The sequence below is a fragment of the Drosophila miranda genome, chromosome 4 (genome assembly GCF_003369915.1).
Source record: "Drosophila miranda strain MSH22 chromosome 4, D.miranda_PacBio2.1, whole genome shotgun sequence".
Taxonomy (NCBI): Eukaryota; Metazoa; Arthropoda; class Insecta; order Diptera; family Drosophilidae; genus Drosophila; species Drosophila miranda.
The window spans coordinates 19,859,411-19,886,021 of record NC_046677.1 but is presented as its reverse complement, the minus strand read 5'-3'; the positions used below and the strand labels follow the sequence as shown (position 1 = coordinate 19,886,021).

At 40.8% G+C, this 26,611-nt stretch overlaps 1 protein-coding gene across 2 annotated transcripts; it reads left to right on the top strand.

The window, feature by feature from the left end:
* The first annotated feature begins 621 nt into the window (after nucleotides 1–621).
* Nucleotides 622–26,574, top strand: LOC108163488. 2 transcript variants are annotated; one of them, XM_017298801.2, is made up of 12 exons: nucleotides 622–778; nucleotides 8,568–10,811; nucleotides 14,374–14,522; nucleotides 17,964–18,127; nucleotides 18,742–19,014; nucleotides 19,114–19,210; nucleotides 19,413–19,540; nucleotides 20,446–20,588; nucleotides 21,434–21,556; nucleotides 22,685–22,787; nucleotides 22,939–23,120; nucleotides 23,947–26,574. In XM_017298801.2, exons 2-12 carry the CDS (start codon nucleotides 8,733–8,735, stop codon nucleotides 24,394–24,396), a joined length of 3,891 nt encoding a protein of 1,296 aa, XP_017154290.1. In that variant the 5' UTR covers nucleotides 622–778; nucleotides 8,568–8,732; the 3' UTR covers nucleotides 24,397–26,574. The 2 variants fall into 2 exon arrangements, with proteins under 2 accessions (XP_017154290.1, XP_017154289.1); XM_017298800.2 differs by having other exon boundaries at nucleotides 22,676–22,787.
* Nucleotides 26,575–26,611: the final 37 nt, after the last annotated feature.

Genomic DNA, 26,611 nt, shown 5'->3' with positions numbered 1-26,611 from the left:
GTCAGAACAGGGCCAAGAGTGGAGTCCTTATGCACGCATTAGACATAAAGGCCATAGACATTAGGGCGCATAATGAAAAGCATTTCTGTTTCAAGAGTGCGTCACAGCCGACACGAGAGGAAGAGGATGATGATGCTGATGATGATGATGGGGGCTCGTACCCCGGACCAAAGCAACCGCAACATCAAACAGACAGAAAGAGCGACCGGCAAAAGGGAAAAATATATAAAATATACTTGTACTCGTTCTCGTACTCGTACTGTCATCGCAAGAGCGCTCCACAAGTTATGAGAGCTTTCCTTTTGGTCCCTAACCATACTCAAACAAGGCTCACAGCTGTTCTCCACAGCTGTTTCTGGTTGCAATGTTTTGGGTAATTTCTGGCAGAACCTTTTCCGCCTGAACGAAAACTTCCCTTTCGCATTAAAACTCAAAACATTTCTCTCTCTCTCTCACTCTCTCTCTTCGGGATGCTGTGTGCGCATGTTGAGAGAGAATCATTGTCTGAGATGAAACTCCTGTCTCTCCTTCAGATATTTTATAGGAAAGCTCGGGCTCTTTTATCTGAGCACAGTCCGCAGCCATGTGCTCATATAGGATTGGTCCAGTAGCGGAGCAACTTTGAAGCGTTACGGTTGGTCGCGAGTCTGAAACCGGAGCCAGAGGCAATCTCTAGCCATCGCAACGCATTCACAGCTCTCTTTCCTTCTGTGAGGCGCGTCGCGGCGGAGTCTAGGACTTCCCCAAAACTGTTTACATTGTTTGGAAACTAATTAAAGTGAGTTTACGGCTGACTTACTGAATCATCATGATTCTGCTAAAGAGTTTTGGCTTAGTTATACTCGTCCTTACGCCAAATATAATTGGCCAAGTGCGAACAAATTTCGAGAAAATACAAGTGTGTGCATGGAAATTAGTTTTAAAAGTGTTTGACTAAAATTAAATTGAACAAAGTTGTGGAAGGATAGCAACATTTTGTAGTTTAATTGAAAAGAAGCAAGCAACAATATTTTGACTTACTTTTCCAGATGAATAAACCATCAAATAAATAGTCAAATCAAATATTCAACAACCACTTCATACAATTACATATTTCATTGAAGTGTGGAAATTCAATTTCCATCATAACAAAATGATTTGGAAAAAATATATGCATCAAATAGACTATACCAGTTTTTGTAACTTTTGGCCATTTTTATTGCCAGTTTATCGGGTATTTAGGACACTTTCGTAGAAAAAATAAAATCAAATATTTATCATAAATGGGCCTCATAAAAGCATATAATTCTTTAGAAGGAAACTTATATATATTAAAATTTAAAATTAGTGAAAGAATATGCATAAGATAGAAGAATTTTAAAATGTGTAAATGATTTAAAAATAAATAGTCTTGTATAAAGACTTAATTCTTATATATTCAGAAGAGATTAGACTAAACATCGTAATTTTTCTTAGACTTAAACGGCATTAGGCGGCATTACACTTATTATTCAATCCATTACCTCAGGAATGAGTAGTCTTCAAATCCAAGTTTAGCGTATCCAAACTTAAAAATGACCATCCCTTAGAACTTTATAACCAGAAAGATTCGCCCAGGGCTACATCGACTCTACCTTTGGGAGTCTTACCACCTACATTTTCTGCCCACCCCAAAAGATAATTACCCCCAGCAAATGCTATAAAAAAATTCTTTGCTTTGCAATGCAAACACAGTAAAATTCATGAAAAATAAACAAAATACCGACAAAGTGAAATTAACAAAACAAAAATAAACAGAAAAACAGTGCCGAAAAAGTGCAAACAAGGAGCCAAGCCAAGGCCACCACTGTACTAAAAGGTGAACCCAAACAAATAATTTGAAATTAAACCAGTGGTGAAAACTAACAGAGGAAGCGCCATCTCGAGGGGGAGTTCGCTTCGGGAGTTTGTACGTGATTTCGCTTTTGAAAACTACATTGAAGCCGCTATAGCCATACCATCCGCTGCCCGTATACTCTTCTCTGTATTACCCACTCTATCAGGCTTTCAGCACTTGAACTTTACTTAACTTCTTGTTCTTGTTCTGGTTCTGGTTCTGGTGTTGCTTTGGCCACTTCATCTGCCACCTCTTCGGTCTAAGCCAGCGCCGCAAGTGCCGCACAAGAGCTTCGATTTTCCTATCTGATGGTATGGGCATTGCATGTATGCGTGAGTGGGTGGGTTTCTGTGTGCGTGAGTATCTATGTTTGTGTTTATCTGTGTGAGACTTGGAGGATGTTGTCACCCCCACGAAGAGGTAGAGGTGGAGGTGGAGGCAGCGGTGGCCTTAAGCGCTTCACTTTACATAGCAAAAACTAGAAGATTGTAGAGATTAAGCCCACAGCCCCACGACCTCCAGCCTCCTTATGGAACTCTCTCACTCTTCTTCCCTCTCTTACTCTCTCTATCTCTCTCTCTCTTTCTCTCTATGGAACAGCTTCCTCCTCTTTCACTCTGTGATTTGTATGCGTTTGCCGCCATCAACATGGCCCCAGCTAATGTTGGCTTTGCCCTTAGGGTGGTGCCTGTTCTGCGGCTGTAGGTGCTAAAGTTGACTCCACACAACCGCCATAACCTCCATACGTTTTTCACTAGAAACACAGCTAGGCGGCATCGCTCTCTGCCTCTCATTCGCTCACTCTCTAGCTGTCCCTGTCTTTGAGCGCAAGTCTGTGCGTTTTTGTTGGCGTGTTTGTGGCATAAAAATAAAGATAAATGCGAGTTCTTTACAACGCAGCGTTGAACACTTTGGGCCCAATCTTTCCTGGTTCTAGCCACCTTCTTACCCTCTTTTAACCCTGCACTGTGGCTTGGATGGGATTTTTCTGCTGCCGATAGAAGCTAGACAAGGTTGAGGTTAGAAAAAAGAAAATGGGGAAATACTACATTTGAGATTCTTTTTATTTCAGTGTTCTTTGAAAGAGTTTTATTTGTTTAAGAAAGCTAGAAAGATCATCTATTTTGACTTCTTTTATTTCATGGAAAAGTTTTGTTGAAGCAAAACTATGGTAGACCACTGTTAAATAGGAAAATAAGTTTATATAAACAAAAATAAAGTTGAAGGATTTGTTTGTGCCTTGCTCACAGATGTTTCTATTCTTGTAACGTATAAATTTCCTTAAAATACTAACATTCTTGCCATTCTCTTGGCAAAATAAACTCCTCGGAACATCTCCAACTTCACTCAACAGGCCAATGAGGCAGTACTTCAATTAGAGCCACTTGTTCGCACCCTCTCCAACCACTGTGCAAGGACACACCTTGTTTTGAACACTGTTCTAAAGGGGAGGGTGCAGGGTTCGGGGTTCTGGCTGTGGTTGTGGCGCCCATCAAAAAAGCGTCACCGGGGCCTGCCACACACAGCACAAAAAACTCGGGATGGAGTTTGTCTAGGACAGGAATGGGAGTGGAGCAGCGTCGCTCTACTCGTACTACTCTCCTGCGGTTACGAGTTTTAGATTTCTTCTTCCTCCTTTTTCTCTGTGAATGTGTCTGCGTGTGTGCATGTTACCCCAAAAATGCGACCAACAAAAAAAAAACACATTTCTAAATATGTCTACAAATAAAAAAAAAAATAATGGAAGAGAGGGTAGGAGATTGGGTCTCGGTGCGCGGGAGTCGAAGTTTTAGATACCCTTGAAGGTAGAAGTTATCTCTCCTTTATGTTATTCTATCGTATTTTCTTTCCATTTTAATTAGCTCTGATTCTGATTCATTGGTCAGAATTATGGAAATTCTAAAAGCAATACAATTAAGAGGATTTCGTTGAATAGTTGGAATATATAAAAGATTTTTCATGCAAATACTTGTCTTTAAATTGATTGTTTCTATAGTAGTGCTCCCAGGAATAGTTTTGCAGAAACAAAGAACAAACCGTAAATACTTCAATCTCTATGTGGCCAACCCCTCTTTAGAATCGTGACATGACCCCCATGATAGGGTATTAAAAAAACATAAAAAGGGAAGATGGAAAGTTGCTTTGCATAGAGCGCAAAAATTTTTTGCTCTATGTTTATCTGCAGCGGCCCATCTCCACCATTTCTGCCGCTTCTCCACCAGCCTCTCCGTTTTTGTTGATATTAGCGCTTGTTTATGGCCGACACTGTAGCTGTATCTGTATGTGTGTGTGTGTGCCACGCTTCGTCGCATTTTAAATTAAGCTCCATTTTTATTTCTATTTACATTTTGCTCTTTCGTTTTTCTCTTCTTTCCTTTTGCGACGGCTCTGGTGCTGCTGGCTGGCTGGTGCTGCAACTGTTTGCGAAGCTGAAGAAGGGGAAAAGTTTTTACCAGACGGCGGGGAGGGAGCACCGCCCTCTTAGGTGCTCAGCATTTTTTATTTGTTTTTCATTTTCACTTTTATTATTCCAACATTTCTACAATATTTTTGTTGTTGTTTATATTCGGGGCGGCGCGGCGCCAAGTGAAATGTTTGATTTATTTTTTATTTGCCATTGAACGTGTTTATTTATGTGTTTTCTCTTTGGTTTTTGCTGCTGCTTTTACTCTCCTTCTTTCTCCATACACCGGGAAAAATAAGAAATAAAAGGACATTTCAATTGTTCAAAAACAAAAGTTTAAAACATCCACTTCAACACTTAAGTGTTGATCTATTACCATCTCTAGGAATGAATAAAATTTACTTATCAATCTTCAGTTGATTTGGATCTCCAATTTTTTAAAGTGTAGTACTTATTCTTCTCATGATACCTTTCCCTTTTTCCACATTTCTTATTTTTCTTTCGGCTAATCTTTTTATGCTTCTTTTTATTTCGTTCTCTCCAACCATTTTATGTGCCATTCTCATATGTCTGCTATTGTAAGCTGCATTAAATTGGAAAATGTTTAAGTGTTTTTATTTATACTTTCATTTTTTTGTGGAGTAAGATTTGTTTCATTTTGGGAATTAGCTTTGTGAGCATGATTTATGACGCGGAACAAGTGTGGAGAAGAGGCACTAAGGCTCTTTGATGATGTTGATCTGCTTCGAGATTACAGAAATGAGTTTTGTTTTTTTTCTATTTGAATACAAGATTTTAAAGAGATGCGTAAAGTGGCTTTTAGGAGGAGCTTAACTTTTGATGTGTTGTAAAATATTGTATATTTTTAAAGATATTTAAAGAAACCGCATTAAAGTTAATATTTTTAATGAAATAAGTAAATGACGAATATCTAGCCTCATATTTATAGTATCCCTCCAGAGAACCCCTGTAATATCTGATCATCCAATCTCCTTTTCCGCACTTCCCCATGCACTTGAAAGCAATTTTTGTTTCTCTTTTGGAGAAGACTTAATTAAATGAAACGAAAGGCTGAGCAGCCACTTCTAATTGAAGCATTTTCCAAAGAAGCAGAGCCCAAAAAAAAAAAAGAAAGAGAAATTATTTGAATCGCATCGTCTGGCGTCTGGCCACAAAAAAGGGCAATTGCAGGGCATAAATTCATTTCTCTTTTTTTTCTGCCAGAAAGAAAATATGAAAATTCCTCCAGTTATCCTTCTTATGTTTTTCTCTGTATGTGTCTGTGTGGTGCCTTTGCTCAACCACAAAACAAAAAATGATGAAAAAACCACAGAGAAGAGGTCAGAGAGAGAGAGAGAGAAAGGAGAGGGAGATTCAGTTATCGGGGACTTACCACAGACTTGACTTTACCGCGACTTTAAAAATATGAGGGAGCCCCAGTGGAAACCAAACTCTAAGCGGATTTTGATTTGTTTTTGCTAACCAGCCAGTCCCCGCAAACAAAAGGAAAATGTGCTTAAGTTGTTTGTTCCCTGATGCTCTTAACTTTTCCCCAGTTGAAGGTTCCCGCTACTCCTCTCCTCAGTTGAGGATTTCAGATCCTCCTGTACTTCTTCTCCAAGGACTCCTGCTCCTCCACCTTTACAGGATTGAGTTTGAAAAGTTGAATTGACATCAATCAGAGTCAGAGTGCTTGGATGTTACTTTGCCGCACCTGACAGACCGCAGAGCATAAATATACTTTTCAATATGCGCCCCGACCGCAGCGTCAAATTGGATGAGTTTTAATTAATTTCGTCATTACAATAATTAATTGAATGCCTGCTGAGAGAGAGGCTCAAGGACATGGCATGGGGGAGGCTGGAGGAGGGTGCTGTGTACGCTGCAAGGGCAGGCAAACGCACAGGCTGCGCAGGTGCAACAAATTGCAATATATTTTACAGCTACTTAGTCGAGCATTACACATGCACTGCAGGAGCCAACTTTCCGAGCCACATGTGTGCGCAAGTATATGTTGTATCTTTGTGGTCTATTGTGTGAGTGTGTGTGAACACAACTAGAGTTTGATTTATTGCCAGCCTCAAAAGCTCATAAATAAATGAAATGAAACCCAAAATGGGCTCAAATTAGTTTGAAGTCCTTGGGGGCGATGAGAAATTGAAAGCGAACAATTGAAATATATGTATGTTTGGAAAATTCGGTAAAATCTCAATGAAATTTGCAAAAGTTCAATCAAATAATTTCTGAATAATTTTCGAAATGTTCCTAAGATATAAGTTTTAAATATTTTAAATTTAGTTTTCTCATAAATTTACCAGAATGGAGTTGAATCTTTTACAAAATCGTTAAACAAATAACTAAACCAAGTACTTTTAAAAATTTACAATAAATAAATAGCTGTAAGTTTTAAATATTTTGTTTAAATTTAAATTAAATGTTCCAAAATCCATTCCCACAAGCACTTTTATCCACACAGCAACTAAGTACAGCCTAATCAGCAATTTTTCAACCCAATTCAGTTAAACCTTTTTCCAAACTCAAAGAGAATATCTTAAATGTGAAATCTTATTCGGAGGAGACCATTTCAGAAGGCAAGAGAGCCAGAGTCAGCGTCAGAGCCAGTGCAAACTTCTTTAATCTTGGAAAATGTGCCTATAAATAGCTCAGAAAGCTGTGCTCCAAGCCTTGTGTTTGCCTTGCAGGCCGGATTATGGCTTTGGCTGATAAATCTGTCGCCCATAAAGTACCACAAGGAACGGCTGTGGCACTAGATTCAACATTCATGCCCCTCCATACACTCACCATAGACATGGGTCCAATTCATGAGCCGACGCTGCGTCTCCGACAAACTACTGGAGATAAGAGAGAATATACGGACAGAATCCCATGAATGGATGTCTTGCTCGAGTGACGCCAGCAGAGTTGTCGTCCAGTCAAGAGTCCACGTCCAGTGTCCGTTCCCAGCCCAATCCAGCTCAATGGGTGTCCCGTCCAGTTTTCACTGTGTGCAATCAACTGTAAGTTGTCATCTGCCATAAGCAGAGAGTCCCCACAAGTCTCTGGGAGCTGCTGGTTAAACGCGGTGGGCCGCAAATCAATTTGCTCTTCAACTAAATTCCCAACAGAATTTAACATTTAGTTAGTTTTGTGGACTCTGTGTCAAAATGCCTTGTCAATTATATAATTTGATTCCAATTTTTATTAGCCATCACAATACAATTGCTTGTTAGTATTCTCTAATTTGGTGGCAAGGCAAAAAATGCAACAAATGTCCTCTCTTCAAAGGACTTTGACTGGTTTGATCACTATCAATGTCAATAACCCAATTATGTGTATTGATTTTCCCTGTCTGCAGCTTGGAAGATGAATTCCCAATCATTTTGACGACCTCTATCATCGGTTCTATCCAAACAAATTTTATTATGGATAAACACATCGCTTGCTCTTTGTTTCAAAGTTTAATAGAATGGATTAAAATAGTTACAATTGACAATTAACTGAAAGAAATAACAATTTATGCTCACTTAAGCTAAAAACATCACTTAAAATATTTTATTCCTCTGTTATTTATGTATTTCTAAATTAATGCTTGACCCATATAACCCATATAATAGACCATAACATTTGATTGGCCAACAAAATGCATTTAACTGCCGCTTCCAAAACATTTTCTGCTCGTTGAAAGCTCAAATATCTCTTGGTGAGGGCCACAAATGTGTTGCATACTTTTTGCCGTTTATTGAGCGTGAAAGTCTTTCATTTTTCTTTTATTTTTAACCCCCCACCTCACTGCAAAAAAAAAACACCCCGAATTCCCCTGAACGAGTGCATTTAACAGTTTATTGTTGGAAAATTCACAAATATTTGTGGAATTTCTGAACATTTTCGGGGTGGTGCGAGGCAAAGTATGCTGGAAATATTTTTAGTCCCGCATTTGAGGACGAAATTTGTATGGATTCTAATTAATATGTTTCCACCATAGCCATATTCAATATTCCCCTCCACATAAGTTATCATTTCTATTTGCTTTTGGGCCGCTGGCAAATTTTAATATCTGATTCCCATGCAAATGTCCGGCCCAGACAAACACACTTTGTAAAGTGAAACCCAAACCATCAAAATATATCGAATAAATGTATATAAATGCAAATATATTTGCGATAAAAGCCAAACCAGCCAGAAAGTCAGCCAATCTATATGCGGGCAAGGCAGACATTTTTTCAGTCAATTGATGGTTGTCAGGATGGAAAAAACAGTAAACCCCTACGAAAATAAATTGTACTAATAAAATATATTTTCTATTTACAGATTTTCAGGCGCCATGTGCCAAAGCAAACAAAAATAACAAAGTGTATGCGGAAATATATATTGGAAAATCGCTGGGAAAAATCAAAATAAAAATTCCTTCCTCTTTTTGGGAGAACGAGAAAAATCAACGGCCGAAGGCCAAAAAGGAAATTTTAACCAAACAAAATGCTGAAAATCTGCATTTTTACATTGGTAATTGCGGCAGCTGCCGCAGCAGCAGTAACAACAACAACAACAACAGCAACAACAACAGCGGCAACCACTACAACAACAGCTGCGACAACACCAACAAAATCGGAAGCTCCAGAAACAGCAAAGCAGACCATAAAAAATGACTTGGGTGGAAGTGACGCCCCTCTGGGAGCAGGCGAAGGCAACCGAACGTTGTTGAACATTTTCAAGGATGTGCCAGAGCAACGAGAGACGGCCACGGTGGGTGGTTCAACCTCAACGGCCACGCCCACCACAACAGCCACCACCAGCACTACAACAACAGAGGCAACAACCACCACAAGAACGACAAAAACTGCACCAACAACACCAACACCAACATCAACTACGGAAAATGAGGTAGCCTCGGGTGGCAGCATGCTAATGACAACAGCATTGCCCCCGGCGGATTTAGGTGAGATGAGCGGGATAAAGGATGCAGTGCATCGCATCAAATTAAGCGTGATTCCATCATCATCCACAACGGAACAGGCAGAGGTAGCACTAGAGATGAAAGAACAGTCAAAAGTCGCACCAGAAGAAATGAAGGTAGCGACAATAGAGCTTAAGGAACAGCCAGCAGCACCTATAGAAGAGGCTCCCGAGGAAGATGAAGACATCCCAACCGAGTCGCCACTACAAATACAAATGCAGGCAGCTGCCTCCTACCAAGTGGCCGAAACTCTGGCGGATCTGAATGAGGAAGAACGTGCCCGCTACGATGCCATGTTAGCCCACCAGCCCACAGCCAGTAAACTGAATATTGTTGATCTATATCCCCTGAAAATCGAAGACTTTCAACCGATTATTCAAAACGATAATGAGGAGCTCTTAAGGCAGCGTACGATCTTTACACAACCCGAGAATAATGAAGAGTACAGACAGAATCTGATGCCCAATGAGGTTGACATGGCAATTAACAGAGACGAAGAGCTAGTTCAGGAGAAACTAAGAGTCAATCAGGCCATTGGTGATACAACAACCACACCTATTTCCAGTCAAGGAACCACAGCAGATTTCACAGGCAAACTTCTGGCAGATCAAGATGATCTTATCACCGAAATTGAAAGCAAATTTCAACTGCAAGAGACGACAACTACAACCACAACCACAAGAGCACCGAAGGCAACCACAACCACAGTGCGACCCCCGTCTCTACTCAAACCTGGCGACTCTTTCATCGATCGTCGAGTGAAGAAAAGCTTTGAGTTTCCCATGCAGCATCGAGCCAGCGACGTAATGGCCATGCCCCACATAGACTTTGCCAACACAAAGTTCCAAACGGATTCGCTAGACTCCTCCGTCGATGGCAAGGCGGCGGTGGGCTCGGCGATGCACATGGCCTCGCATCCGGAGTTCTCCACCACAAAGTTCTACAACAGCAAGGAGCTGTACAACGAAATGCTGCTGCATAACAAGCGCAAGTTAATGCAGGAAACCAAGTCAACAACTACTATGGGCGCCTCGGGAGCGGCTGAGAGTCCGGTTGTAAAGTCAGTGGAGGACACAACTCAGTTGCCGTTGAGCGTGACTCTGGTCGCAGACGGACAAACTTTTTCCCCAACAACAACAGCAGCAGCACCAGCAACAACAACAATATCTCCAGCCACAACTCCAGCAACAGCAGCAGCAACAACAAAAACAACATCTGCAGTGGGAAACTCTGGGAAATATCAGAAACAGCTTAAGCGTGCCAAATTATTGCTCAAGGCTCTGACACCGCCCAAGCCTGACAAGCTGGCAGTTGTCTCGTCACCCGTGAAAGTCGCCACAGAACCATCACCATCTCCATCTCCATCATCGACTACCATGGCGACGACTCCTGGGCCAATGATGGCCATGGCCAGGACGCGTCCACGGCCACAGCGACCAGTTAATCCCGCTAAGGCGGCCTCAAAGCCAATTGCTAGGCCCCGCATTTTAAGTCGCCTTCAGGAGAAAATCAATTCTCTCGAATGCGAGATACAGAATGTGCCGCAGGACTCGCATTTGTGGCGTGGCAATGAAACCCACGAGCTGTTGCTGCCCATTGTGGTAAGTAGGCGGTGGCTTTAAGGCTTTGTCTTTGGCGCCTTCTCTGTTAACAAAAACAATTGAAGCCTGATTAAGTTCTTATCATTAGCAGCACAAAGCACACACGCGCAAAGTAGAAAAAAGAATGAATCGAAAGGGGAGAGCTTAAGAAGAGCTCACAGAAGGGCAACACGCCGTATGCGTGTTATTTGTGTAAGCGGGTTAACCAATTAGGGACTGACTACATTTATATAATATGCACGCTGACGGCTAATTAGTAAGAAGAAAGCTTAGTTTTGGCAGGAGTTAGCCCCAAGGAAATTAGAGAGATCCTAATTAACCTGACAAAGTTCCAAGAAGTAAAGAAACTATCGATGGGGCACTCTAGAGGGTACTCTACAAACCCATGTTCAACTTTCCCCCATTAACAAACAACATTTGAGCACACTCAACTCAATAATTCGATATCCAATTTCCCTACATCCCTTCCTAGCCCCACCCCTCCCTGCGCAAAAACAACATTCGGAAAACTTGTCAAATTTGTTTGCTCGGCTAATTGAAAACCTTTTAAGAGTTGATACAATTTTCAAACCGAAAGAAATCACTGACGGAGCAGTGCGGGGCGGGTACATAAATAACTAACAAACACATTTGCAGTTAACATCGACAGCAAACAGTTGAATGGACAAGAAAAGGACATCTACAAGACAGGGAGAGAAAGGATTCACCGAACTGAACCCGAGCCGAGCTTAATCCCCCCAGATAAGTTGGCCAACAAAAGGAAATTATTGATCGCCATTTTATTTGGCCATTTCCGTGAGCATGTGTGAGTGCTGGGAAAGAGGTTCACGGGGCAAGTTGACCGGAAATATGGCAGCCCTATGCACAGGTCTCTATGCAAAAAAGGGACAAGTGTCTGACGTGTAGACAGTGCGGTTCGAAACCATGGTTTTCTTAATTTTTGGAGTAAATATAAGGAAAACAATATGATTACTTTCAAAAATGATTTCCTCCTTTTACCCAAGTTATTATGGGATTCGGAATAATTCCAAAGAAGTCAGTCCTTCCTATAGCTCCTTTCTATCAATCATTTCAACCCCAACCTGATAGGGTTTTGAAAAACATTGGAGGTATTGCTTATCACTTTTATTTTTCTCTTTGTCTTGTGGAACGCCTTCCACATCTCTTACAATTTTGTTACAGACTGTACTTGTATCCTAGAAAAGGGTTTACAATTTCTTTATTAAATTGCATTTGTTGTAAAATCAGGAATAAACTAGAAAAGGGACTGACTCCAGCCTTGGGACCCAGTTGGCCAATTCTCGTGTGTTGCTTGGAGTCGGCTTTCTATTCTGTATATATGTATATATAACCCTTTCATGTCTGGTTATATTGACGTAAATCAAGCCATTTGCCTGGCCAAATCACAGCTGCTGCCCCTTTGGCCAAATATTTAAATTAATATTGAGAAATGTTCACCCTCTTCAATGGCAGGAGTTATGTGAGAGCCAGAAGCTTCATTGACTAACTGACTAAAAGACTGAAAGACAACTGACTGACGCCGAAGACGGACTTCTCCGAATGTTTAATTAACAGCAGTTTTTGGGCTGTCTATTCAAACAGTTGCTGTGTGTGCTTCCAGCTGAAATGGCATTCGAATTTTCTGTCCATTTAGTAGGCCCTTCCTTTGGTAGGTTTCACGTCTTTTGTTAATAAGAAAATGGACCAAAACGAATGGCAAAGAAAAAGAAATTGATTTTGTGTTTACTTTTTGGTCAGCAAATGGTAAATGGAAGGTCGTCCATGAATTTAATTAAGGAGCAGCATTATGTAAACTTAGCCCCAAAGTGAAAAAGGAAAATACATATACATTAGGCATTGGCATAATGTGTACCTTGCATAAAATTAATGCTGACTTTCTTTCACTGTGAAGAGCTTCATTCCCGGGGCCCCGTCCGATGTCCCAGGGCGTAGGTCCTTTCCCAGCGCTCCGTCCCTCTGGAGGTAGAAAAAAAGTAAACAATTAAAGAAAACAATTTTTGCATAAAAGGTGGAAACATTTCATCCAGGTTTTCCATTTCTTTTTTTTTGGAGGGGGGGGGGGCTCAGTGAAAACATTTCCCAACTGAATTTGTTTATTCTTCTGTTTGTTGTCTTGGGACTTTTTTGATGGAAGTCTCTGCTTCTATACTTTACCCTCTACCTTTCTCTTCCATTTTTCTACTTTTTGAGACATTTAAGCTTCGTTGAGATTATTTTTTTTCGTCTTATGTTAATGGGTAGGTAAGTGTCTGAGTGCATTTGTCTAGGAGAGTTTTTCCAGACACTCTAAGTGATTGGAAATTGAAAGAAATTTGGTCAAAGAGATATTTGACGTTAAATTAATCATGAGTTGGCTATTTAACGGGGGCTATAGAATCTTTGAGATTACATTACACTGCCATGCACTGGTTTTCTCTATTGAATCCCTAACGTCCATAAAACTGCTTTTAAATGAATGCTGCAAAACTAAATAAAAGCCCAAAAAAATAGGCTAACATATATATGTATGCACAACAATAAAAATGGAAATTTATGTCATTACCTTTTGTGGTCTCCATAAAAAAAAACACTCTACACAAAAATACGCATGAAATTCTATGTGACCCAAAAACTTGGGCATTTTCCAATTGGAAAAAAATCCCTGTTGTATCCCGTATATGTATGTAAATATGCAAGTTTTTGGTTGATTTTTGTTGTTGCTGTTTTTGTTGGAAGGCTGACCGCCATATATACAATGTGGAGTTTTATGTGCGTTGAGACAGGCCATTAAAATGCCATAAATTTGAGCTCTGACAAATCCGCAACCGAAAAAGCCATACATGTTCTACGTATACAAATGCTGTATAAAAATCGAGATCCAAAACTAAACCACTTCAAATTGCGCAAAAATATGCTAAAATGGCGGGGGAGGTTGGAAATGGAGACCATAAAAAGGGAACCCGACAGTGACCACAAAGTCGAGTTCTGGTCCTGGCTTACACATTTTGCTCGTATTTTGATTGTGACGTGTGTGTGTGCTGGTGGTGCCCGTAGCAGACAGCTTATGGCTGGGGCTTAACCCAAATTAATAAAAATTTGGCAACATCAAGTGGATCTACGCATATGTTATAAACTTTGCTAATAACCACCTTCGAAACGGGACCCCAGGCGGACCGATGAAATGAACCTTTTGGCTGGGAAGTTTATTAGGTTCGGATCCGGGCCTTGGCTCTGGTTACTATTTATGTAAATTTGTTTCTACCACATAACTGAACTCCCAAAAAAGGGATCAGACCCTAGACCCTAGAACCCAGACCCCAGACTGCTAGACATCGAGACAATGTTATAAAAGTGAAATTAGAAAACTTGTTTAATAATTCAGTTGGTTTCATTTGCCATTTCCATCGTTGCCATTTTGTTCGGCTGTCAAACCGCAGCAGACCGACTGCCAAACCGACTGTCGGCGAAGAAACCTTTTAGGCCCATTTTACATTATGTGGCAATGATTTGAATAAGCAATTTTCTCCATCCCAAACTCCATCTTCTCTTCTCTCGTCATCAGACAACGGAGCACTGTAGACCGGACGAGCACTGCATACCAAATGTCCTCACCTGGCGGGGCGAGTCGGAGATCCAGTCCGGCGATATTCTAATTGTGGAAATCAATGATGCCATGCTGAATCCATCCCACCAGCCAAACAATACCAGCAGGTAAGCCTCTTAATCGAACTGAAATTATTATGAAATTTAAATCACATTTGATGGGGGAGAGATTAATTGAAGTGAATTTTTTGAATGAGATTTTTAGACCATAAACCTTTGAAAATGTAAAAAATGTTCAAAGCTTATACGGTTATTTTATGTTCTTTATGTTTAAAAATTATAAATATAGAACCTCGTAGTGACAAACATATTTTCCAAACGTCATAAACCATCGGAGCTTATTGGGCCAACTTTGACAGATAAAAAACCCCCCTCACCAACAAACTCCCCTAACCAAATATTTTTCCAAATCAAACATTGTAAGTCAGAGATTTTAGTAGCTACAATCAAAAAAGCTACATACATACATGTATATAAGCCAAAAAAAGATGAATACTAAAATATACAGAAATAAAATCAACTAAAATTCTTGAACAAAAATGTTTTGAAAACGTGTGAAACTAAAAGAATTCAATGCAATAATATAATATTTGCTCAAAATAAACATATTTAATAGAGAGAAAAACATAAATATTTTTTATTAGAATCAATTTAGCAAAAGCTAAAGATTTTGCAAAATATATATGCTAATGCAAAGAATTTAATATCCTGCAACCCTTGTCAAATAAAAATATCTTTTACTGCAAGGAGATACTTTCTCCTCACACATCGTTTGTTTCATTTACTTTCTATAGACTACAATTTATTTTTTTTTCATCACTTCAACTTCATTGTTTGTGTTTTTTTTATTCTCTGTTTTTCTCAATTTAATGAAGCACTTGATGCTCGACGCGTGAAACAAAAGATATCACTTTACTTTAGATATAAGATTCAATTACATAGTCCACACACAGACAGAAGTATACTTTTTTCAACGCTTTCATGTCAACTGCACTTGTTGAAAATGGTGTCTGCTGACTTGCAGACACAAAGCAGGAGTAAAGTTAACCAAACGCTGATGGCTGATGGCTGATGGCTGAGAGTGATGTGTGTTGTTAAGCAGAGTAACTGACTGACTGGCTGGCTGCTGGCCACCAAGACACACTGTCATTATGGGCTATCATCAGAGGTAGCACCAGCAGCAGCATCAGCATCTGCGGCGTCATCATCATCCTCCTCATGTAATAGCCGACCCTTTCTTTTTGCTGAGCTCTGACAGGAGCCCAAAGCCCCTCACGTGAGAACTGAGCAAGATTGGTAATACAGCAACCGAAACTTTCTCCCACCTGTCGTCCTGTTTACTGGACTGGGAGCTGGGTTTGCCGGAACTTCTTTGGGCGTTGGTTTTTTTCTTATTGGGTTTTTTATTTTCAGTTAAGCGCTTTAATGCGCGTTGAAACGTGTTTGTTCGGGAGCTTATTATATAATAACATCCATTAAGGACCTTTATTGATTTTTCTTCGGCACGTCTGCCCCCGGCCATAGGGAGGAGGCGGTAGAGTCCTGCAATAGTTGCCTGGTCGTGCTGGTGTCTAAGTTGGACCAGACACGTTCCGCCATTATCATGCCCTTTTTACAGTTTATTAAATTGTTTTTTTTTCTCCACCTTCTCCTTCTCTTCAGTCTCCTTCTAACTCTACTTCCCATGCTCTTTCTCCGTATCTTTTCTCTGTTTGGTTCATTTCTGCCAGCAATTTTTTATTTCTATTCTGTTTATTTTATAATGCTCGACAAAAGTCCCCCCTACAAACTGCGCATATAAATGCGCTGCCAGACACTTCGTGCCCACTCCTTTTAGCCTAGTTGTTGACCATTAGTCATTTTGGCCAGGACCTCAACACAGACACACACGCACAAAGTAACACACAGCTAGCTGACCCTTTTTGCCATGGCAATTATCACGTTTCTCTGGGTTTTGGTATCACATTTTTTCCGCTGCTCTCTCTTCCCTTTTTTGCTCTTTTTAATTTAGCTTTGGTCGCGCACTGGCTCTTATCTTATCTCTTGATAGATGTGGCAGAAAACGCCACTCCCCCACCCAAACAGCAGGCTCCATCAAAAAGTTTTACCAAAAAGAAAAGAAAACGAGGGGGAAAAAGGAAAAAATTAAAATTCATTTGTCGATCTCCGGGCAAACATCAAACGCGACCGCGTTAGAAAATGTTCTCTCCCTCTCTAACTTAGCCTCAGGACCGTGGAACTCGAAATTCCCGGCATAAGTTTTCGGTTCCTGTATGACCCGGAGGGGGTGCTGGAAGGTTGTGGCACAGAGTTTTGCCGCTGGCTAACAGGACCGCAAACAATCGAGTTAGTGGAGGAGTGAAAGTGAAGCGAAGTTCAGGTCGTGCACAAAAAAGCATAGCATACAATTGAGCGCGCGCGGCAACAGAGAGAGAGAGAAGAAAACTTCCCGCCAACTATGAAAATGAGATGTCAAAAAAGTTTTCATTATCGATTTAATATGTTTCTCTGTCTGTCTGTATTTCGAAGAGTGTGTGGGTGTGTGTGTAGAAAAGTTAACAAATGCAATAGCAACAAATAATAATGCCAGGAGGACCCAAGGCAAAGCAAGTGGGTAGCAAATAGATTGAAAACTTTCTTCGGGGTTCGTTTTCCCAGTTCTCTAACAAGTTTTCTTTTCCCCCCCGCCACGAGTACGTGTTTGTTGAAAAATTGCAAGCTTGGGTACTATACTATATGAGGTGTCTGTCTCGCTCAGGGTCTGAGTCGGAGTCGGAGTCTGGCTTCTGTGTAGGAATGCGGTATAAAGTTTGGCAACAAGGAGTTCTTTAAATGCCAGAAGTACAAGTTGGTTACCCTCTGTACAGCTTCTTAATGCAGCCAAAATTGAGGGCAATGCCTTAAAGAAGTTTGTTGCATAGTTTTGTAGGCTGAGGTTGGGGAAATAATTTAGACGAATTATAAAACAATATAAATACAATATATACATCTCATAGCACAACCCAAATGCCCCTAATTAATACTGCTGGATGCAGGGAGATGGGAGCTTTCATAATATAAATTATTTCAGGCATCTGTTAAGCAGCTTTGTTTTGGGAGGCAATAAACTATTGTACATCTGGTATTTCCATACCACGCCCAAAAGCCTCAATGAACCTTCTCAGCATGAGCAGCCTCCAACCCCACAAAAGCCTCAACATAAACCCTTTCCCGAGCCGCCATCCCAGCGCTCAACTAATTTCATTTCCGCTTTTGTGCTATTTAATTTCCGCTAGGACAGGGCAGGCAAGAGAGCTACTGCTTATAAATAAATTTCAATTAATTAAGCACACACATACAGAGAACACAGAGAGCACAGAACCTACAACGAACTGAGGCACGAAGAAGTGTTTGGTCATATTTATAACTTAAACAAGAAAACAGCAGCCCAGCATTTAACTTGCTTCCTATCTATACCGGTCGCTCTCTTTCTTTCTGGGTTACTTTAACTACTGCTCTGCTCCAACGCGCTATGCTGCTGCTACTGCCACAATGAATGTCAACATCCAGCGCGGTACATGCCACACAGGTCTATCAGGTAACACGCTCCGGCCACGAGCATTGCGATGTAACCGAAGGCGTCCTCTTGGATATTACACCGTTGGTGGTCGATGGCAGGAAACTGGTTACGTTGTATGATAAGGATCTCACCGAGGGAGTTAACTTGCTAATTGGTGAGTAGACCCAGGTACTCTTACTATCCCCGGGTATACATGACTTTGTGGTAAAGTTTGATAAATAAAATAAAATATTGATGGAACGCAGCCATTATTACATTTTACCCTTACTTTTTTAATGAATGCTTTTTCGAATTAAATTTAGTTACCTATCGGACTTCTTCAGAATTAGGATCATTTTACGAAATCGTCTTATCCTAACCATTCTCAGTTGATCCTTTTTAACAGAATCTCTCTTTTTGAAGCCCTGAAATCTACTAAGTTTCTTCTTAATATTTCCTCTGTTCAATCTCCTTCGACTAAAGAGTATTCCATCTTCATCTAGCGCAATCTATATCAGCATCTCCCTCTCACAGGTTGACGCCTTTGGGGAGCAATTTTTTTCCTTTCTTGCTTGTCCTGTTTGTTGTTCCTGTACGGCCTATGGCGCAGCCTGCGGCTATTAAATATTTGTTTTCAGCAGCTACCAAGCCACCGCCCCTCGTGTTCCCAGTGTTCATGTAGCTTTAATTAATTTGAAACCCCATTTTTTCACACTTCCCTCTGATCCCAAACCGTACCGTATCCGTACCGTACCTCTTACCATTCCGTTATGTTCTTTTCCGTTTTAGTGGTGTCCGAGCTGTGGGGAGCGCAGTGTGTTCGCCTGAAGGTGACCACGAAAACCGACAATTGTGGCGAGAATGCCGATTGTTCGGGCAAGGGAGTATGCTACTCGAACGCCGGCATGGAGGAGTACGAGTGTCAGTGTTGCAGCGGTTTTGCGGGCCCGCACTGCGAAGAGATCGATGCGTGTAACCCCAGTCCGTGTACCAACAATGGCATCTGTGTTGACCTGTCGCAGGGTCATGAGGGCAATTCCTACCAGTGCCTGTGTCCATACGGTAGGTCATTAATCTCTCTCTCTTTCTGCTAATTAGCAGAGTTATGGGATTTCGCTACTAATATGCCTTTGGTGTTTTTTTTGTTGTCCCTTCTGTTAGGATATGCGGGCAAGAACTGTCAATACGAGTCGGATCCCTGCAATCCCGCCGAGTGCATGAATGGCGGCAGCTGTGTTGGTAACTCGACGCATTTTCGGTGAGTCCAAGGCAAACAGAAATACAGAGAGCCGACACAGCCATAGACGGAGCTTTCATTCAATTATCCTGGCCATTGTTTTTGCGGTTCTGTCTGGCCCTCTCCGTCACTGTCTGTATTTGCTCATAAATGTTGACTTTTGTCGCATGTTCAGAAATTTCTGCGCGAGTATAACCTTTATCCCTTCCCTTCCTTTATGCAGCTGCGATTGTACGCCCGGATTCACAGGACCTCTGTGCCAGCACAGCCTGAACGAGTGCGAGTCGTCGCCCTGTGTGCACGGCATCTGTGTGGATCAGGAGGATGGCTTCCGCTGCTTCTGTCAGCCAGGTGAGTGAACAATTCGCCAAATAAACGCAAATTGCCTTCATTCTTTTGTTGATTCGGTCGCAAAATCGCTCCCATAATGCCAATATTTTGCAAGTTATCATCGTGAAAATTCACATTCACATCATTGTTGGCATTGCTGGTTCTATAATAAATTGAGTTATGGTTGGAAATTGCAATGGATCATTGTGATGGGTTGAGTAAAGTGATGACTAGCTTTAAACAGTTGGTAAATGAAACCATTGTGAAAGACAGCCGAAAGGAATCCTATCCCGAGAATTTTACAGGTATATATTACTTCATTAGGCTTCGCACAATAGTTTCAGGCATTATTAATTCCGATCAAGGTAGGTCTGAAGAAATATGTGGAATCAAAAGTTTTATTGACAAATATTTAAATGTATGACAATTTGCATTACACTTTACATTCAAAGTATTCCTATATTTTATCCAGGTATGAAATTATATAGGTATTAATAATTTTCCTAAGCTAATGCGATTGCTTATTAATTCAAATGAATTACGTTTCTTTAAGACAATCAATTTTGGCTTTAGAAATCGAATCGAACTCAGATGCAAATCAAAAATCTACATCGAAGCTCATAAATTATTTCATTGGCACAAACACAATTTACATAAATCGCACTCAATCACAATGAAAGTAAATTTATAAAAAAAAAAAAAAACCAAATACAAAGGCAATTCCGGAAAGTCTGGTGGAAGAAGCCATACCGGTCGAGACATCGTCTCCGTCGGAGACTTCCTTCCCCTCTGGGGGCCGCGCAGAGCCAGTCAATGCTAAAACATTTCTCATTGAAATTTCCATTTCATTTATTTTCCACATTTACGTTACGTGTACCCCACAACCTCTTTTTCATCCACTCTTTTCCCCTGTGTGTGTCTCGCAGGATTCGCCGGGGAGCTGTGCAACTTCGAGTATAATGAATGCGAATCGAATCCGTGTCAGAATGGCGGCGAATGCATCGATCACATTGGCAGCTACGAGTGTCACTGCACGAAGGGCTACACCGGCAACCGTTGCCAAATAAAGGTGAGTGAACAATAGAAAATATAATGGTTCTTTTTACTAAATCGAAGCAGGGAATACCCTATATATAGGGGAGGTAGTATCTACAAATATTTCAAAAAACCGGTGAAATCGAGTCTCGTTTCACAATTGTTGAGCATTTCTGTTACTGCTACTATAAAATTGTGTCTTTAAATGATTGTAATAATCTGCAGAAAAGGGTAATATTATATCTTATAGATATATACAGTCCAATTTATTGAAAAATTTCAGATGTATTTGATGGACAATATTTTGATCTTTCACGGTCTTGAAGGACAATTGTTACTCCTTTTTTTCTGAGAAAAACTAAATTTTTGTATATTATTAAGAACATTTCTAAGCCTGAAACCATTTTAAAGTCCACTTTTTTGTCAAAGCCCTTCCCAGGAGTCCCCATTAACTGATTTTTATTCCCCGAGATAATCAATATTTTAGAATGATAACAAATCTGCCGACAATTCCCCGATGTACCAGTTGAGCGACCTCTGCAGGGGCCTGTCGTTGTCGGAGCATCTTTGAATGGATATTGATTTAATTTGCTCAAGCCCGAGACGCGGCTCACTCTCTCTGTCTGTGTGTCTGCCTGTCTGTACCAAACGTGTATTTCGTATGTATATGCATAGGCAATGAGGCTGGATTGCCTTGGTGTGGGTACGCGTTCGCGTGCATGTGTGCGAATGTACGTATGCTGGGGCAAATACATTTTTGAATACGTAATGAACTTTCTGCGAAGCTTTCATTTCTATTCCAAAATTTTTTTTCGCCTTCTCTGAGTCCTGCTCAATATGCTTTGATTTGTGCTATTTTTTGTTTTTTTTGTTTTTCAGGTTGATTTCTGCGCCAACAAGCCATGCCCCGAAGGACATCGCTGCATGGATCATGGAAATGATTTCAGCTGCGAATGCCCAGGAGGTCGCAACGGACCGGATTGTAATCAAATGCCACGAACGGTAAGTCATGATTTATGCAGTCCCTGGGAATGGGTTGGGTCTGGGTCTGAGCTTGGGCTTCGTATCGGGGTTTGGGCATCCTCTTCCTGGTTGTCTATCTGTGTCCTGTCTGTATCTGTATCTGTGCTGCTGCAGCCATGTGCATGGAAAAAGGCCAGCAAATAGCCACAAATTGTTGGCTTGCTTGCTATCCCTCCTCTATGTGTGTATGTGTGTGTGTGTTTTGACCAGCTGCAGCAGCAACGTAATTGTTGCCAATTTCGTTAGCCAACTGCTGTAAAATTTCATATACATTTTTGTAGTAGTGTTTCCCCAATTTTCATTGCTCTTCCTGCGGTTTGTTGTGTGCATTTTTAAACTGATTTACGGCTTTGGCTTGTTTGCGTTTGGCTACTCTCCATTTGATATTGTGTTACCCCTAACAAAATGAATAGTTTGTGTTTGTGTTTGTTTGAGTTCTCCCAAGAAGATTTTTAATTGAAATTGATATTTTATTTAGTTTTGTGCAAGTTTTGGGATACCCCAAGCCCATTCTTACGTCAAAGTTGAGTACATCCTCCAGCAAGTCGAAGGACGCCCGACCATCACTTGGTTCATAAATTAAGTTAACTTTGTTAAGGGCACAGGCCTGGCCTGGCCTGGCCTGGTACTCTCCACAGAAAACTGACAAGGCCAACAATGGTGAAACTACCAGTAAGTGGCGCGGTCTGGGGAGGGGAAGAAAAGAATTTAATAAACGCTCAATGGACTTGATAATTTGTGGTGCTAAAATAAAACTTAACAAAATGTACATAAATTAAGCGTCAAGGCGCCATAATTAAAGCTTTGTGAAAATGATGGACACTCTGACTAACCGCGAGACTCCTGGGGGAAGGGATCAGGACCAGAAAACACTGTCATTAAGGGGGCGGTGTCGGCAGCGGGAGTGGGTCTAGAAATTGTGGCTTCCAGTCGGGGGCTCCAGCAAAATTAATTACATTTTCCATGCCAGGCACACACTCAGGAGAGGTGGAGGAGAACAACCTCCTGGTAATTGTTAGTGGGGCTGGGGGTTGCGGTTGGACAGGCAGCTGCTCGTTTATAAGACAGGATCCTAACCATTGCGATGATAATTCTCAGTACTTCCAGCAATGCCAAGTGAATCCCTGCACCCATGGCGGCACTTGTTGGTCCAGCGGCGAAAGTTTCTACTGCGCCTGTCGTCCTGGCTACACCGGAACCATGTGCGAAGGTAAGTCGGCGGTGGCCGTGGCCGAAAAGTCATTAACTTGATTAAGGCCATCCCATCACAAAATATGTTTCCCCCTGGTGGCTACTATCTAACTTTTTTTTATCCTGTTCACTGTTTCCCCGTTTCTGGCTTTCCTTTTTCCGCTTTCCAGATGAGTTTGTGGTCGAGACTGTCGTTAGCTCCAGTGAATTTATTGTCGACGATGCGAACGCTAGAAATTTTAATGACAAAACTTTCGGTTCATCGGTTGTGCTTAAGAGTCCCATTGAATTGCATAATGCATATTTTGCGGCCGGAGTTCTGGCAGCCGCCATTTTCATCGTTGCCGTTGTGGTAAGTTTCAACACTCCAAAAAACACACACCCAAGCACACACGGACACACGGAATCGCTAGAGTATTCTGGAGGCATGGGTGTAGTACGGCCGTACAAGGTCCCGTCCCCGTGACCAACAGGGGAAATTGTACTTTGCGGTTATGCAAAGTGCGCGAAATGGCATTGCATATTCATTTCGTTGTCGGCAGCTACATGGAAAAGCCACGGAAACTGCTCGGTCGAGTCGCAGGGCTTTAACCCGAAAGTTCTCAATCCCGAATCGAGTCGAGCTTAAAGCAGATGCAAATTTATGCAGTTGTATGCCCTGGATGGGACTCGCACACTCAATGTGTGTGTTACTTCAACTGGAGGCGACTCTATGCCAATTTATAGTAACCCAAAGGAGGTTGCCTTCCATTTTAAAATGGGTTTCGACCCAGTGAAATGAATACCTATCGAGCGAGAATCCTTGTATGGCTGTGATTAATAATTCTGCTTCAAATTAAGTTATTCCCTTCCGAGGTTCAGACAGAAATTGATGCCTGAAAATGGATATGTCTTGAATTTTGTTGTTAAAACTTTAAAAGATTTGCTTTCGGGAACTTCATCTTCAGGGCATTTTGGCTTGAGGCATTTTCTTTTTCTTAATTTTAAGATATTACGTGCCTTTATTGAATTTTTTAAAGAAATCGTAAGATCAGCATCATTTTAAGAGCTTTTCATTTTAAAAAAGATGAAATATTACCTTCAACTTTATTTTCCATCTTAAATCATTACCAATTCCACATTCCAATCGTCTATAACCATTTACTAAGACCCGAAAACACTTTCCATTCGCATTTCAGGTCACCATTTGTCACTGCAAGGTCAATCAGACGTATCGGAAATTCTCCACACGTTCCACCTCGTTTATACCCATTTTGGGCTTCAGTCGGCGACCCAAAATGCAGGGCAAGCTCAATAAACATTGGCTGAGTGGCAAGGGTCCAAATGGCCCCGGCCAGCCCGGCACCAGCAGCAGTAGTGGCGGTGGCGGTGCAGCAGGACCTTCCAGCGGAGGAGCGCAGCGGGGATCCCTGACTGGAGCGACGACGCACTCAATGCGCCATTTGCCCAGCCATCCACAGACACAGACCTCGCTGGGCAGTGGTGCCACTGGCGGCAGCAACAACTGTGGTGCTGCTGGTGGTGGACAGCTGCAAGAACGACCTTTCCAGCGGCACCTGGCCATGAACCTCGAGAACGACATGTACTACACCGTCGAGAACTCGCAGAACTCGCCGTTGATTCAGTGAGAATTGGATGCGAACGGTGGATGGTTAGTAAAATTTACGCCACGCACTGATCAGAGCCACACGGATTGAGTGGTTATTTGCGGGTGGGGCTCGCCGGGGGAGGAGTGTGTAATTAACTTTGATGCTACTCGTTGAATATTCCAAATATTGAACAGTATTCGATGATAATAAACTAAATTAAACTTATGTAAACGATGCCAAAAGTGAACTAAACGAAACGAAGCGGAGCGGAGGTGGTGGCATAATTGACTTTATGATTATGATTCCAAACTAATGCAAACACAAATATCTATGATTAATACGTGTATCTCTCTGGCATAAATAGGCTTAGCAAACTTGTTAATCAAGGTTTATTTTGGCCAAGCGCACACAGGCCCAAAACACACACACAGACACTCAGCCACACAGACACAGCTATACAGACTCTAAAATGATAATATAATATTTGATTATGAAACAAAAACCCCGTAGGGGAAATGGCGGAGGCCGAGGCGGAGACTGGGGTTTCTGCAGATAATCTTGAGTTATGTAAATGTTTAATATCCCCGCATTAATCCTGCACCATTTGTGCTGCCATCTGCATCAGCCTATTATATAAATTTTGCAAATTTATTTGCGAACCCCAGACATGTTTCAACTTCAATTTACTCGTGTGTCGAGCTCTCCTCATGTGGAATAATTTTATGGCAGTCCTTTGGGCTAGTAGTGGAGAGACACAGGATATGGAATGCTCTTAGCTAATTGTTGCCATGAAAATTCTAGGGAAATTTGTAATGCAAATTCATATTTAGGAATGGACTTATGCGGCAAATGGACACACCCAAGGGAACAACAATTTGTTCGGCTCAAAGGGAAAAACTCTGGGGAGAAAATTGAAGGAATTGAAGATTTTTGTTTTGGAAAATAAGCTAGTTTTCTTACAGTCCATAATAGAGGAAGAACCTTTTGTGAAAATTTTATCGTAGGATCATTTTCAGGAACTGTTCGAAATAGGCTTATTTTCCAAAAGGTGCACTAATTATATTCTAAAATATTTATCACAAAAGTTGAAAGGCACTAATGCAAAACAGCAATGGCAAATATATAATTTTATGGCATCTGCAAAGCCATTTTGGCTTTATGTTCCACCGCATTTTCATTTTGAAATGTTTTCAATTAGTTAAATAATAATCAAAACGAAAACAAAAGCCGCATTATGGACATTCCATTGAGAACCGCATTGGAAGAGATGCTCCAAACGATAATAATAAAAGTGCTGCAGAAATCAATTTCCTCTTGAATGTGTTCGAAATATTGAAATTATATCAACTAATTTTAGGAAATGCTGTTTAGTTTAGTTTTAATTAATTTTGCCATGCCAATAAATTGAGTTTAGCGATGGCGACAGCACGGACAGTGGGTACAGAGGGGCAGGAAGTTCAGCGATAGGTGAGTGTTATAAATTGAATTTAGTCGGGGCAGATATCAGAGATTATTGCTGGCTAACTGAATTTGGTTTTTGGGTATTTGCATTTGCATTGGCATATGAATTAGCACTCAAATGTTGTTAGTGAAAATTAATTAGCATAAATTAAAAATGTTTGCCACAAAAGTTAATATGTTTTTTGTGCATAAATAATATACGTTTCGAAGTCATTTCCATAAATGATTGTGTGTCTATGGGTTGGGTGTGCGTCTACTTAGCATATGGATATTAATGCTAATAAATTGGCAAAGAGAATGGCACAAAGTTGCACTCAATAATTGATTAAAATCAAACAGACAAGAAAAAATACAAGCAAAAAAATAGAATGAATATTTATCCAAATAAGTGAAATAAATTTAAATGGAATTTCCAAAGCGAGCCACTCATATTTGTGCAATTTTTGGAATGCGCTATGGAAAATGAGTTTGTAATTAAAATGCTATACTAAGTAATTAATGACGATAAAATGAGGCAAAACCAAACGAAAAAATGAAAAAAAAAAACAAACAAAAAATGAAATACAAATACAATACAATTAATTAAAAGCCTTAGCCTAAGGAGACAGACACTCACAGAAGCAAAAAGATATGAAAATTATATAAATATAATTGCTACAATTTTTAAAGAGAAAAATTATGGCAAAACACTTGGCGTTTTGGGGCAATTACAATTTAATTTTTAAGCAAATCAGCAAAATAAACGTGGAAAATCCAGCGAAACGGCTTTAATTGGGGGAAGCATTGAACTCAT